General features: G+C 36.5%; 2 protein-coding genes across 4 annotated transcripts in view; one reads left to right on the forward strand and one right to left on the reverse strand.

Moving 5' to 3' along the window:
- The window catches only part of BHD (folliculin), a 42,921-nt gene extending 34,270 nt beyond the window's left edge, over nucleotides 1–8,651 (forward strand). For 2 of the 3 annotated variants that reach the window (XM_069845282.1, XM_069845283.1), the window contains exons 7-10: nucleotides 936–1,180; nucleotides 6,408–6,630; nucleotides 7,881–7,983; nucleotides 8,365–8,651. In XM_069845282.1, coding sequence (XP_069701383.1) covers nucleotides 936–1,180; nucleotides 6,408–6,630; nucleotides 7,881–7,983; nucleotides 8,365–8,500 — 707 coding nt within the window. In that variant the 3' untranslated portion in view covers nucleotides 8,501–8,651. Of the gene's footprint in view, nucleotides 1–935; nucleotides 1,181–6,407; nucleotides 6,631–7,880; nucleotides 7,984–8,364 lie in introns of those variants that run through there. The other variant, XR_011335826.1, reaches the window with a different exon arrangement.
- Nucleotides 8,652–10,031: 1,380 nt separating this feature from the next.
- On the reverse strand, nucleotides 10,032–16,183 carry RpL18 (ribosomal protein L18). The gene is made up of 5 exons (XM_069845284.1): nucleotides 16,123–16,183; nucleotides 15,916–16,002; nucleotides 15,243–15,449; nucleotides 14,476–14,599; nucleotides 10,032–10,260 (listed from the first exon to the last, which is right to left on the reverse strand). Exons 1-5 carry the CDS (start codon nucleotides 16,123–16,125, stop codon nucleotides 10,115–10,117), a joined length of 567 nt encoding a protein of 188 aa, XP_069701385.1. The 5' UTR covers nucleotides 16,126–16,183; the 3' UTR covers nucleotides 10,032–10,114.
- Between the last annotated feature and the right edge of the window lie 106 nt (nucleotides 16,184–16,289).

Consider the following 16,289-nt stretch of genomic DNA (forward strand, 5'->3'; position numbering starts at 1 on the left):
TTAATACTATACACCACCATACAGATGTTTAAATTCATACCACTATCAGATTCAGCCAGCACGTGTTTGAAAGCCAAACTATGCTATTATGTTAACACTAAAGTATAGTAATTCACAAACTACACTCTCGTAGCAGCACTGTGCACACATCCACATAAAGTAAACGTTCTGACAGTGAGAAATGCGGACACCTACAGGCTAAAATACAGACTATTAAATTTTCTCCTCGAGATATAGCACGTGAACGATAGACCGATGCACCTGACATCTGTAGGATAGATTCACTGTTCACTTAATGCTTTGTTCTCATGATGAGTCATAAGCAGCCAGCAAAAGATAATTTTCTCCTGCAAATGTGTGTAATTCCTGTAACCTCCTTGAAAAGAGCACGGCTTGTACGTGAACGCATGTTGCCAAGTTTACATAAGAATTTATGCAAGATGCTGGAAGATTAAAATACTCTATTCTGATATTATACGTTCCCACTATGTCAGTATGGTATTAAACAATAGAACTAGTCGTGCTTTAATGGAAACAAGGTGTTCATGTGGTCTTGTGCTCTTATTGACTCACAACCACTGAAAATACACAACATGTCAGCTCATTTGATCAATTGAAATCACAGTTGAGTTGATATTGAAAGCTTGGGAATGTATGCATCTTGTTCGCATTGCTGTTTTAATAGCAACACTGCAGTTGCTTGAAGTCAGTTGAGTTGCGGTTGAGAGTTTCTTCAATGAGAAATCTCCCTAGGATTGAACAGTCTGGCAAAAGTCAGATATGTGCAGTAGAATCCAAGATTACATGCTGTGCTAGTCAGATACAACTGATTGGCACAAAAAAATAAAATGTTGGACTCTTTTTCATCAGAACTCGTTTAAAAATGAGTTCGTAAAAATTAAAGCATAAAATAATGATATGCCATACAATTACAGAGACAGAAGAAGGCTTTACACTGGTGACAGCAAAGCAGGTTCATTCTCCAGTGCTGGAGCTTGAAGCCAGTGCATCACATGACACCAATCCTTCCTCTCCAGTCATCCATAATCTCAGACACCTTCGCCAGGTCTTAGGACCAACTCCTTTTCTTTCACTGGCCTATAGTCTGATGGTGGGAAGACAAGTTGTCATACGAGGTCAGCCTGCAGGACTTATAGGTAGCATCGCCAACTGTCTTAAGGTGAGAGAATTTTAGATATAATTTTTTATATAACAGTTACACAGTATAATACTGGTTGGAAAAATAGTACATTTCCATAATTTTACTGCTGTAAGCTGTATGTAGCCCTTAAGTATCTATATTATGCAACACACACTTTGAAACGTGTAGTATTAAGGTACACTCACAATGAAATCTTTCAACCTACTTAAAGGCAAACTCCTTCCAGAGACTCCTGAGCAGTGGACAATAATGGAACATGTGACTTAAAAATTCAATGAAATTCAAATTAAATATTTAATTCAATGAAATTCATTTCTAGAAAGTATGATACAGTATGTCCAAAAAGTGGCTGTACAGTGAAACTTAACTTACACTTGTAGTCATAGTTCCTGCACGATATGTTGAAAATGCTGTCCATTGACGTCGAGACTTGCTTGCACACGCCTCTGCATGTTGGCAAAAACATTTCCCAGGGTGTCTTGGTTCATTTGTTGGATATTGGCAGTTATTGCATTCAAATGTGTACAGATTATCATTGTATATCTTTCCTCTCAGGTCTCTCCAGAGAAAAAGGTCTGGCAGTGTCAGATATGGTGATTGGACAGACCACCGTCTCCTGGAGATGTTATGATTGCCAAAGAAGTTGTCCAGAATATTCAGTTTATCCTAGCATTGTGAATATCAAATAGTATAGGTTTATTACAGTCAAATTACTTAGCAATAGTACACACGTTGAACCTTTATGTTATTACATGAAATGGTATTTAAAAGTTTTTGACAAACGTTTTCGCCATAACCATGGCATCTTCAGGCCATATTAAAAGAGAACATAGTAACACATAATGAACACTTAAAATATTCAGGTTAACACAATCGTTAAAAAGTTAAAAAAACTGGTGTGGTAGACAGTCTGAACATATGCCATTAAAAATACATGTAGCATGAAGTTAACACTGTGAAAAACATGGAATAGGCAAATAACACTGTACTAATTGATAAGGGTACAAAAAGTAGAATAAAGGTATAACAATCTTCAAATACAGGCAGGTACTGTTCCCAAAATGATGAAAACATGCTACAGTAAGTAGGTCGCTCGTGCTGCTGTTTTATGGCCATATGGAATTAAAGCCCTGTAAAGTATAATGGGGTAATGTAAGAAAATGTATTAAATAGAGAATTAAGAAGAAGATATAAATTTTGAAGTCATGGTTAAGGAAACTTACAAAATGGTTGAGGAGAGGTTGACCTGAGTCCATTGATGCAGCAACACGACTGAGCTTTACAGTGAGATGTAGCCAAGAGGAGTAGAATAGAAGTACAGCACTCCACTGCTGGTAAAAAGAAGCTTCTTGACTGATTACACTTAATCCGCCTTTTGAGACCCTCTCTTCTATTCTACTCCTCTTGTCTTGGATGTAGCAAATAAAGAAAACTATGTACCTGGCAAACCTAGTGGATAAACTGGAATTATTTCTGTACAATTTTGAAAAGCAGGTCATTTAAATTAGGATATTATTCATTGAGTAAATGGGTATTATTATTATTATTATTATTATTATTAGAGTGGGTAGCTATGTAAAACTCCTCTGCGGCATTCATGTACTTATTATTATTAACTGTCTTTAAAACTTGGAGGGTGTCATCTATACCTGTAAGTTCATGGTTGTGATTGATTAGGTGTGTCGCAAACTTGGACTTATTTCTATTATGTTTGAAATTGGTGACATGTTCCCTATAGCATGTGTGGAAATTTCTCTTAGTTTGTCCTACGTATTTACTAGGGCAGTTTTTGCAGTGCAATAAATAAATTCCACTATTAGAAAATTTATTATGATTTTGTAAGTTATTTGGAATGATGTTATTGAGTTTATTATTCGTCCTAAAGACCACGTTGATTTTTTTCTTTTTTGAAAAAATTACCTAATTTATAAGAAACGTTGCCAAAAAATGTCATAGGTTTCCAGTTAGTAATCTTATCCTTTTTCACAGATCTTAATGAAGTAGTGTTTGTTTTAGTTTCTGATTTAAGTTTATTCTTACTTTTACGTATCAGATTAGTTATAATTCTTTTATTAAAGCCGTTAATTTGCGCTAAATGTAAGATATACTTGTATTTTCAAAATTGTACAGAAATAATTCCGGTTTATCTACTAGGTTTGCCAGGTACGTAGTTTTCTTTATTTGCTCCATCTCACTGTAAAGCTCAGTTGTGTTGCTGCATCAATGGACTCAGGTCAACCTCTCCTCAACCATTTTGTAAGTTTCGTTAACCATGACTTCAAAATTTATATCGTCTTCTTAATTCCCTATTTAATACATTTTCTTACATTACCCCATTATACTTTACAGGGCTTTAATTTCATACGCCCATAAAACAGCAGCACGAGCGACCTACTTACTGTAGCATGTTTTCATCATTTTGGGAACAGCACCTGCCTGTATTTGAAGATTGTTATGCCTTTATTCTACTTTTTGTACACTTATCAATTAGTACAGTGTTATTTGCCTATTCCATGTTTTTCACAGTGTTAACTTCATGCTACATGTATTTTTAATGGCATATGTTCAGACTGTCTACCACACCAGTTTTTTTAACTTTTTAACGATTGTGTTAACCTGAATATTTTAAGTGTTCATTATGTGTTACTATGTTCTCTTTTAATATGGCCTGAAGATGCCATGGTTATGGCGAAAACGTTTGTCAAAAACTTTTAAATACCATTTCATGTAATAACATAAAGGTTCAACGTGTGTACTATTGCTAAGTAATTTGACTGTAATAAACCTACACTATTTGATATTGATACTATACTTATCGGACCCAACATGCCTTTAAAATTGCTAGCATTGTGAGCTATTGCACCATCGAGCTGGAACCATCCTTCATAAATTTCACATTCTGTCAGTTGTGATATGAACGAATCAATAATCTGGTTATGGTACTATTCTATGATAATGGTTTCATCGTAGAAAATGGGATCTATAATGTGCTTCCTAGTCATAGCACATCAAACACCAACCTTTTGGTCGTAAAGAGGGAGTTCATTAAATTCGTGGGGATTTTCAATACTTCACAAGCGAGTTTGGCTGTTAACGTACCTGGTCAGATGGAAACACTCCTTATCTATAAAGAAATTGTATCCTGAATGTCCTCAACTTCTTCAGACAGGAAGTCTTGAAACCACTTGCAGTATTGAACACAGATCTCGTGGTTCCCATTGTTCAGTTGATGCACGACACACACTGTACAGATGGAAACGCAACTTCTTTCTGAGAATATCGTGCACAGTACCCTTGGCCACATTAGCTTGTTGTGACAGCTGCCTCACAGACTTTTGTGGACTCGTCAATATCCTTTCCTGTCATCCCCGATCTTTGCTGCCATAAATGGCCTAGCAAGGTGGTCAGCATCGTGAACATTGCCAGTTTCTCGAAAATTCTCTATGAGATTATGCACTGCATTACAGTATGGGACTACTGCATCAGGAAATGCCATAGCAAACTGTTGTTATACTTCGTTGGTGTACTTGTTCTTATGGAAAAAGACATGTTCTACCAAAAACACTTCGGAATATAAAGTTTATATTACTTTCACGTGTTAAATACTAGGTCTCGAAAATTCTCTATGAGATTATGCACTGCATTACAGTATGGGACCACTACATCAGGAAATGCCGTAACAAACTGTTGTACTTCGTCATTGTACTTGTTCTTATGGAAAAAGACATGTTCAACCAAAAACACTTCGGAATATAAAGTTTATATTGCTTTCACGTATTAAATACTAGGTTACAGTACCTTGTTGACTAGTTTCAGTCTGTGGGCTATGCTCAGAACTGGGTGGTTTTCACGTGTTCTGTTTGCATTTCCTGTGGGGTTGTGTTTTTGTAGCGTAATGTGGAATCATAAAGTGTGTGTTCAGAAATTGTGTTGTGTGTTGAGCATTTGGTAACCTAGTATTTAACAAGTGAAAGCAATATAAACTTTATATTCCAAAGTGATATAGTGATAAAAGTTGTGTAATCAAGATGTACAAAAACATTTGTTCCATCATTTTCCTTATTCCAAGATGAGTAAGCAATTGATACATCTGCTTCTGTTAACAGATTACTTGCCAATTGAATAATAATGGCATAGAGGGAGAAATGACAGTTAATGGATGACAATGGTGCATCAAATGCCCAAAGAGGGAAATGGGCGACATTTTCAACATATCATGTAGGAACTATAATGCTTAAGTTAAGTTTCACTGCACAGCGACTTTTAGAACATACTGTATTATGGAATAGGTTCCAGTTTCTTTTTGCATTTTCATTTATTCCCATTTCGGTCATTATCAGCACACTGACACCTTGGTTAATCTCTCCCCTGCAAGGCAAAGTATCGTAAACACTACTTTTACCGAAAATTGTGGAATCCTGGGAAACGAGAATGCGGATGCTTTAGCAAAAAAGGGCAGCACTGCTACTTACAGACCTGTTACTAAATCTGTGAAAAAATTTATTTTATGTACATACTTAGACTTCAACAAACAAAATTTGACAACACAATCTCAAGGGAAAAAATGGAACTCTCTGCATCATAATCCACAGTTAATTCCCGATTAACCATGCAAATCGTCTGTAGCTGTATTTTGATTGGCAACAGGCCATGATTGTTTGGCCAAGCACCTGCATAGAATTGGAATATATCAGTCCCCTAACTGCCCATTGTGCAACTCAAACCAAGAAATGGATTCGGAACACCTCAAAATCTGTGCTTCAGTGGGTGACCATGACAATATCTTTGAAAAATATTGGAGTGCAAGAGGTCAAATGACTTTATTGTCAAATGCCTGGCATTAGAAAATAACAACTTTTACCGAAAATGAGTTAAAGTGGTTAGAATAAATTGCCCAGCACTGCATATTGACTGTAAAAGTTTTGCGAGCCTCAACAGTTTTTTTGCTCTGATGAATTGGTTTACATTTTGACTATCATGTTCACCACCATGTTGGACAAGTATCGAAACTGCCTCTCCTGTGAAGTTAGCAAAATGATGCTTATGATACTCTGCCTTGCAGGGGACGATATGTTGTTTCGTTTATGTTTGGAATGGTATGGCACAAAGAAGATTCTCTGTTGACTGAAACTTCTGTTTACTTATCAGGAATTCACCTCAGATCTCTCTTATGGCTAGCAAATACATTAACCATTAGGTTAGTCTTGCAGTGTTCCTTTAAAATTACATTTTCGTTTTATTATAGGTGCTGGTACCACGTTCGTGTTTTCGAGCTACACTTAATTCTGACCAGTACTTGGATATGCCTCACTGCAATGTGTTGGGTGTGGAGCCACAGGTTGCTGTGCCACAGCCTAGTCCAGATATTCTTCGCCTTGACATTCTGCAACCTGATGAGCAAGCTGATTACCACAATGTGAACAAGTTTAACTACAAAATAACTTGGGATGGCAAACTCCCAAGCAAATGTAAGTCCCTGTGTGTAACTTTTATTTGAAGTTTCATTTTCGTTATAAAATATCCTCTTCTGGTTATCCTCGTAATCTGCTTCGTGTATATTTTGATTAAAAATACTTTGTGATTGCACCAGAGGCATGTTGACAGAAATTTAACAAGGTTGCTATGACAACAACAAATCCCTGTTCTGAGTTGCGACATAGTAGCATTGTTGTCAGTTCGTCTTATAAACAAGCCATGCTTGAATAATTTCAAGGGGAAAATTGTTCTGTGGCCAGGTATCGATCCTAGGACCCTTCACTTAGTGCACGAATGCTCTACTGACTGAGCTACCCCAGGAACTATACACCACGACACCGTCATAATTCTTCTCTTTATATCCACACAACTCAAATGGGCTGACAAGATGCCAGAACCCAACTTTGAGTGCACACAATTCTATGTGACTTAAATTGTGGCTTTCTGTTAACGTACCTACAGTAACGAATATATTATGCAAATGTGGCTTTCAGGTAGAAGCTCCGTGTGAAGCAGGCTTGAATAATTCCAAGGGGAAAATTGTTCTGGTTGTGACGGTGTCGTGTATAGTTCCTGGGGTAGCTCAATGGGTGAGCTAAGCGAAGGGTCCCAAGGCATTAGCACTGATTCTGAATCAGCGTATGAGCAGGCGTTATTGACGATAGATTAAGGACCATATGTGCTACCACAGAGATTAACTGGGGCTCGTTATCAGGACTTTCTTATTAACGTATTGCATACCTTGCTGGAGAATGTGCCATGTCAGCAAAGACTACAGTTGTGGTTCGTGCATGATGGCACACCAGCACATTTTTTCCGCAATGAGCATGAACACCTCACCTGATGCCCCACACCTTGGCCTGCTCATTTCTCAAATCTAAATCCCCTAGACTTTTGGTTATCAAGAACAACCAGATAAATTTCAAAGAGTGCGTGATTCCTTATGCCAAAGGGCAGAGAAATGCATTGTCATGAATGGACATCACATTGAGCACCTCCTATGAACAAGTGTTCACATCTCAGAAAGTATGTGTTGTAGAACCCATGTTTATTAGACATTTTTTTCTTGTTTTGATGCATACTAGCACCTCCTAAAATATTGAATACTTTTTTTTAACACCCTGTATTGTAAATTTTCATATTTTGGTTTATGAATTTCATGAATATATTTCAGAAATTAGGCCTACCATATGTTAGGATATATGTGTAGCATTTTTATATTTCTTATTTACTTTTATTTTAGGTCCAACTGTGTTACACAAAATGGAGAAAGCTATTGAAAATTCAAAGTTGAATGATAGTGCAATGCATTATCATTTTGTTGCTCTCAAGGAAGAATGGCTGAAGTAAGTATTTTATATTATATCTTGATGCTTAATCATCCTATCATATCATCAGGATAATGTAACTCTGTATTTCAGGGAGCCCAACCCCCACAAATGAGTTACACGTAAATCACTGCCAGGATGTATCAATTTCTTTACATTATAATTTTACTGACAACAGTGACAATGTGGCTCATTCTAATATCTGTGTTAACATAATATAATTCTATAAAACTAACAATTATTATTGAAACTGTTGGGAACTTTCACAGCAACATCTTTTTTTTTCTCGGAAAAAAAAAAAAAAAAACAAGAATGAATTTAAAACAATGAATATATGTATTGTAGTCTTTCATTCTAATAGACATTCAACACTAACTTAACATTTTTATATTTCCAAAGCATAGCAAAAGTGATAAGACGTGTACAGCAGTGGAATGTTGGACAGCCTCAAGATGTGACTGCTTTGCTACAAGCAATGGGAGCTCAAGAGCAAGATAAAGGCTTACTAGAATTCTGGGGTGCTAGTGCAACATAATGTACTTATAAATTAACGAAATATGGAATACATTAGGAATTACATTATTGCACCAGAAAAAAAAAAACAGTGAATGATCTAATTTTCTTTCAAAATGTAAAAGGTTTTCACCCTTTCCACGTAAAGTAGACTTAAAGTTCGTCTGTGATTCTGTAACGAAATACAACTATTTATATTTAGAATTCTATGTTATTTTGTCGAAGTACTGATTACAGTAATATATGTGTAGTTAATCATATAGACAATAAATACATTTTTGTACTTGAAATAATTTCACAGTTGTAGAATTTTAGTATATTTTAAAGACCTTACATCCCTTATGAAATCCTGTCCCATTTACCATGTGTTTCAGACCACCTGTATGAGATTTTTTTTCTCGAAAACTATGTGATACTGGTTGTTCATTAAAAAATTTTGATAACCAAAACCTATGTGAAGAATCGATTGGTAGTACCATTTCTCGTAACAAACCGGAAGTAGGGATACCTGTGGCTAACTTCGAAATTTCAAATGAAAACATGTCATTGAAGGTATCACTGGAAACTACTTTTAAAAAGAAACAACTTTTACTGAAACTTCTCTAACATTTATTGTTTACTCACAAAGAAACAAAAATGGTATCTTCTAGAACTGCTGTATGTTGTTTATGTACGTACACTCTTTATAGTGTTTAAAATGTACGCCACCCTGTGCTAAACAATATTCTGATCACCACCTAACATCCGTGATTGCATTTCAGCACAGCTGAGAGACCCACAGGCTTCTCTAATTCAAGTTCTCAAAAAAGTATGGTCCTATGACTCGGTGTCCAAGGAGGCCATACCATGTGTTGAGGCTCCACATGTGCTGGTAATCTACTTCATGTAGCCAGTGTGGATTAACTGGAGACCAATAATGGGCATTGTAGAGATTCATCTGTCCATTACTTTTGAAAGTTGTCTAATCAGTCCACAGAATTCTGAGCTCGAAATCACGGTCCATGTTTAGAAACCAGTTACAGAAATCAAGACGAGTCTGGAAGTCATATCCCCTAAGTTCCTGATGGAGATGAATATTGTATGAATGAAATCTGTTGTCTTTCAGAATTCTAAACACTGTATTATGGTGCAATTCTGAATCATGGGCAAGCCTTCTTGTGGGGGACAAAGACATGTTAAGGCAATCCTTGGAAAACATTGCAAGGGAAAGGACACATGTATGTAGGATTATTATAAAATAATACAGCAGATGAAACAGTTTTTTGTCCCTCCTCCAAAATCTGATGAATTATTTCCCAACATCGACGATATACCAAGAGTAAGCAGACTAAATATTCAGTATAATAAAACTTGTACCTGTTCATCATTTAATTTTCATTAAGTTTAAATTGAAGTACTCATTCATTGTACAAAACAAATACCAAGTAACTTCAGTTTTAGAAAAATCAATTTTTATCTGTTTTGTCGTGAAGTAGCGCAGCTCCCTTCCTGACAGAACTCTTCAAATGTATATATTTTGTACAAGTGAAATTCAATATGAATAATTAATCATATTACCGGCAGAGTAATTTTATTGTTTCAAATTTAATGATACAAATAGCATGTGAAATGCAGGTTCTTTTCCAAAACTCGCTGTTTACTTCTTGTATCCACAGCTGCGCCTTCTGCCTCGAGCACGCTCAAACTTGCGACCCTTAGACCGAACATAAGGTTTCGTGTGGCTGTGTGGCACACCAGGTGCAAGTCCAAAGTGCTTCACAGCTTCTCGGGCATTGCGCCGACCTGAAAACAAAGTAAAAGCATTAACATTTTCATTATAATATGAAACACGGGCAGACTTTGGTTTGGTTTAAGACTCTGCACTAACTCGGTATTCCACTATCTCCTTCAGTCTCTCTTCAATCATTTCTTCTACAATTTTCGTTACCATAAGCAAAAAGCAAAATATTTTAAGTTAACAATCAGGTACAACTTGCTTTTATTTTTACATAATTTTTAAGCCTAGAACAATTGTGCACATAAATCATTGTGTAACTATATTTATGGGCTTTTACATGCACGGGCAAATGAAGGAAGGTCATGTTAGATTTTATATAGTTGTATGGAACCTAGCCCACCATACTTCCAAAATCTGGAGAGAACAGTAACCACAATATGTTGTTGTTGTTTTCTAATGCCAGGCGTTTGACAAAGTCATTTGACCTCTCACACTCCAATATTTTTCAATGATATTATCATGGTCAGCCACTGAAGCACAGATTTTGAGGTGTTCCGAATCCATTTTTTGGTTTGAGTTGCACAATGGGCAGTTAGGGGACTGATATATTCCAATTCTAAGTAACCACAATATTGTCCACCACAATTCTACTTGGTCTTGCCAGTATTTGAAGTCTTCTAGCACAAAAAGTCGAAAAGCAAGCCAGGTGATAAAGAGTGATATTCAAGTTACTCACTTTAATGTTCACGATGTGTTATAACCTTTTAAAGTACAGTAAAATCCCTCGTATCCAGCACCCAAATAACCGGCAATACCAAAACAACACTTTGGGTAGCCCCCCCCCCCCCCTAAAAAAATCATGTGAAAGGGAAGAATAGGACGAAGATGGTGAGTGGTTTTCATGGATCACACATGCCGCATATTGTGTTTACTCTTTACATTGTTCATGTGTGAAAACATAAGACTGAAAACCCCATTATGTCCCTAGAGTATATCGGGTAGCATCGGTAAGCTGTCACTTGGACCTTGCAAACAATGCGCAGAGACGATATCTTTAAATTTACCACTTGAATTCGCCCATTTCGAAGGGATATTGAATGAGTCTAAATAGAAAAGTGTGAAATTCTGTTCCTACAGCGTGCAAAAATTTCATTCAAGTGATAGATAGTATCATGGCTATTACTGCTAAGCATTGCTGTTGCACAGTGGATTCCATAAAATGCAAGCGAAATATTCTTACACTCAAATCATCGAGCGTTACTTCATCTTCATATTTGCGACACTGGCTACACTGCTCTTCTCGTCACATGACTCACATGGCCGCCATTTAAAATTGTCATAAGGTTACGAAAACTTTTAGTATATTTTACACTATTATGTATTACTGCATTACAGTAATTATGAATTGATTAATGTACATTACCGTATTCAGTACTAAAAATAAACACTGTACGTAATTCAAAACTTTATTTTTAAATATTTATATGAAAATTACTAAATTTCAACATGGAAAAAAAGGTTTGTGCAGTACAGTGTGTGTTTACGTAACTTATAAACATATTTTCCAATTATCCGGCAAAATCAGTTATCCGCCACTGGCTTTGTCCCACAGTTGCCGGATACAAGGAATTCTACTATACTTGTTTTTCTTTTAAGTAGTAGTGTGCGAGCACCATACCTAGGGATAGAAATTATATGCACTGTAAAGTAGTATTGCTAGTTCTTACACATTTAACCACGTCCTCATTGTCAGATATTTCTGTATACTTAGTTGGTGATATAGGAAGCAATGCATATTACATCCAATCACAGAAGGCTTTAAAAAAGACAACAATTTAAGGGCAGCATCTCTTGATAACCAATGTAACAGTAACTCGTAATATTCTCGGCATGTGGTTCAATAGGTGACTAATTGCCTCCTTTAGGTATTATTACATAAAGACTGGCAGATTTAAACTTAGCAACGTTTTACACCATGTTTTCTCATCCGTAATGTACACTATTCCTACCCAAATACAGTTGTCATTTTATATGAAATATGTAACAATACTAGGAAGAAATTTTCTCATGAAATTTCGTCCAGTGTATGGGACTGGTGCCCACCCAGCATCATGATGCACTTAGGGAGTTATGATAGGTAGCGAAATCTAGTTGCGAAAGCCAGCTATAATGGCTGGAGGGATCATCGTGCTAACCACACGATACTTCCATTCTGGTTGGATGATCGTCCACCTCTGCTTCGGCATGTGGTGTGAGGCCAGCAGCCAGCTGGTCGGTCTAGGCCCTTCACGGGCTGTGGCGTCACGGATTATTATTATTATTATGTAACAATACTACTATATAGTGCATAAAGTTACGATCCCTAGTCATAACTTCTAAAGTCGTATACAGTTGGGACGGTCGTTCTGTGCCGGTGTGCTTGGTTATCTTGAGCAACAGAGTGAGTTTATAGAAACACGTGACTTACCGCCTCGGCTGGGATCTGCATCGTGTAGTGACATCATCATGCGCAGTTGGTTCCAGAATGTGCGATGAACGGCGCATTCCACTCACAGTTGTCCAGTATCACTTATCACATCACACGTGTTATCATAATAAATACAAACTGATTATAAACATAACATGATATCCATGGTTCAATTATATAGCAATGAAGAGAAACAGACGCAATCAATATATCTAATCATCAAACTTTCGATACCAGATATATCACCACCATTGTCGTCGTGATCATCATCTTCATCGTCGTCGCTTTCACTACTGCTGTCTCCGCCCGTAATTATGAAGCTTTCAATTACATTTTCCATAATTCCTTCCTATTCAATATATTCATCTTCGATTTTTTCAACATGTTCACATACTTTTTCCCATTTTTCTACACTGATGTCATCAACCCGTTGTTGGCACAATTTCATCACTTGCTCTAATTTAAAAGTTGTGTTTTGACTGGCTACCCACTGCTTTATATCTGCCCAAATCAATTCCAATGGATTTAGCTCAGGTGAATACGGCGGCAATCTGAGTACACAGTGTCCATTCATAGCTAAGAGATTGTCAATCACGTAAGTTTTATGAAGTGGCTTATGTGTTTTAATGAGCCCGTAAAGCTCCACTTTCAGCATATTTTCCTGAAACTGCACATTGTTTCTTCTAAGCCAGTCCTGCATATCACTTACTTCTGGTAATTGTTGGCATTCATTTCATGATGGTAGTCTCCAGTTTTCCTGTTCGATTTAAACATCAGAAATGCGCCAGGTACAAAACCCGCTCGACCCCCTTCATGAACAATAATAAGCCTAGGTCCTTTCGAAATAGGCGCCAGTAAACCTGAGGTTTTGTCATCACTCCAATTTTTTGGTCTTGTATGCGTGCTATGAATATACGTTTCATCCTCGTATATTAGAGGTCTACCTTCTTCTCTGTATTTCTTTATTGCGCGTAAATATGATATGCGCTGTTCTCGAATATCATGCCTTTCCTGTAATACCGCTTTATTATTTCTTGTCTTCTTCCATTTAAACCCCATATCACGTAAAATGATCTTTAAACTTGTACTACCCCCGCTAAAGTTTATGGCATCTTTTAGTTTAGGTAGCAGTTTACTGACAGTGGGCACTGTTTTGTCATTTATATAAAAATTATAAATTGTCTGTCGTATAACTCTTTTATCAAAATCATCAACATCTGTAATGCATTTCGGTACACGATGAACTTTACCGGGCGTTCCAAAAGAGGTCCCTTCTTCCTCACACTGTTTCCCTTCTTTAATTATCTTTCTTATTGTTCTTTCGGGCACTTTAGTTGCTGCACTCACTCGTTCTTGCACCTTTTTCAGCGGTATTAAAAAGTCTCCAGAAGCTGCTTCACTCTTCATGAAAGAATGTATATTGTTCACAACTTCCCGAGTTTGGCTATGCAGTGTTTTTGCGCCAAGTTTAGACTGAATAGGAGGCATTTTAGTCTACACAAACACACACAACTGCAATTTGCCACGATAATAAATAAACAATATGAATATGAACTAACTAAACTAACAAACAGCAATTATCACGCACGTGGCAGGACGATGTTACACAGCCAAGGCTTTCTGCGAGACTGGCCACTTGCCATATTCTGCGCATGCGCGAGAGTGTAGACTCACTGGCTAGCTACCATATGATTCTCACCGGCACAGAACGAACGTCCCAACTGTACAATGTATAAATTACATAAACAAATGTTCTTACTAAAAACTAGGTTCTTAAGATTAATTTTTTTTTAATATTACTGCAACTTCTCACCTTGGATAAGCACAGTCTTCTTTCCTGTTGGTGCTCGTAATGCAAGTTGATCAAAGGTGATAATTTCACCACCTGCCTTTAGAATACGTGCACGAGCTCTTTCAGTGACACGTAGGGCACAGACCTATAAACAAATTAAAAATTTCCCTCTTACTTCAAAAATCCAACCTTGTGCACACAAAATAAATTATTGGCACTGAAAAGTGCCTTTTCGTAAACATAATGATGTGCATTTGACAAACGCAGACAAATCTGCTCTTTTTAGTATTTCAATATATAATTGCCAGTGAGGAATCCGTATACTGAAATTTTCCCAACATAACTATCCAACAAAACAAATGTCACATTGGTGAAGAAATCAGTCCTTCCTCTAATACAGTTATGCGCTTAGTGCGATTATAAACAAACAAAAAGTCCTATAATACTCGTAATTATGTAATCTCCTCGGCAAACTTAACAGCCCGAGTAGTGCATCTGCTTTAGTTCATTCGTCAACTTTAGTTACTGCAGAAGTTTTTTTTATTAATCCGGTTTAGAGCGGTTTTATCTTGCTGCAAATGTTTATATTTATACATCATTGCTTCAACAGATAACCTTAAAATTCACAAATTTGTTTCGTTCGATTCTGATAACTAATGGAATTTGTAATTCTGATTTGCCATAGTTTATTCGCTAATTACGTACAGGTTAAAATCCTTCATGCTTATAGACAAGGAAATCAGCATACATTCCCAACAGAAGTAATATGTGTAAAGTTTATTACTTACGGTTAACTTGGGTATATCAAATATTCTCTGATCGTCAGTAATGGTTCCAACTATGACAGCAATCAATGGTGCACGCTTAGGATCTTTCATGAGACGTACAACTCTAGCAAGTGAAATAGGTGGCCGGTTTATCTTGGACATGAACAGCCTCTTCAACACAATCTTGTTAAACTTGGATCTTGTCCGTCTTGTCAGGTATCGATACAACTGAAAGAAGCATATTGACTTAAGAATAAAAACGATGCAATTATCACTCTTTATAATTTATAATATGACCATGACCATTCATGTAATACTGAAGAAAAATACATTCATATTATTGTTTTGTATAGTAGGAAGGCTACAATGCTGCAATTCATTCAACTCTATTTTAACATATATGGTTTTATTACTCTATTACACGTTACAAAGATTGACATAAAATAAATTGTGCTCTTCCACATGGGTTGTTCACGTATTGTACTAGTTAGTACTTTGGGAAATGTGTAACGAACTACGAATTGCAGTGCATGGTTACTCATCCTAAAATTTAGAAACAGTCCTTTCCATTTGTTTCTTAAGAGACTTTAAAAAATATGGTTTCAACTGTATATTCTGCAAAATCTTCACGTTACTCTGTAAAATACGAATTAAATAACCGACAAATTATTTATTAATAGTCGTTTTACATTACCTTAACCAACAATCTCAGATACACGTCCTGAGATTTTGGCTCTGTTCTTCTGACCTTACGGTCCCACTTATGGTTGATATCAATACCCTGAAAATAAGATAATTCATTGTCTCACATAAATGTTACAAAAAAGACAGTAAAATGACGCTTACAAAATATGATTGCAATCGATTCAAATTAAAAACATTAAAGACAGCATTAACCCACCATCTTTACCAGCCGGAAGAAACTCTATATGCACAGCACCTTGGGAGGAAGTGAATTACTAAAGTAAGATTACAAACATTGAAGCAAGAAAAGAACTAAAATTTCAGCAAAACGCTGGGTACACTAATAAAAGAGCTATGTTATGCAAATTACAAGCATTAATAACT

This window comes from Periplaneta americana, chromosome 14, assembly GCF_040183065.1.
Source record: "Periplaneta americana isolate PAMFEO1 chromosome 14, P.americana_PAMFEO1_priV1, whole genome shotgun sequence".
NCBI lineage: Eukaryota > Metazoa > Arthropoda > Insecta > Blattodea > Blattidae > Periplaneta > Periplaneta americana.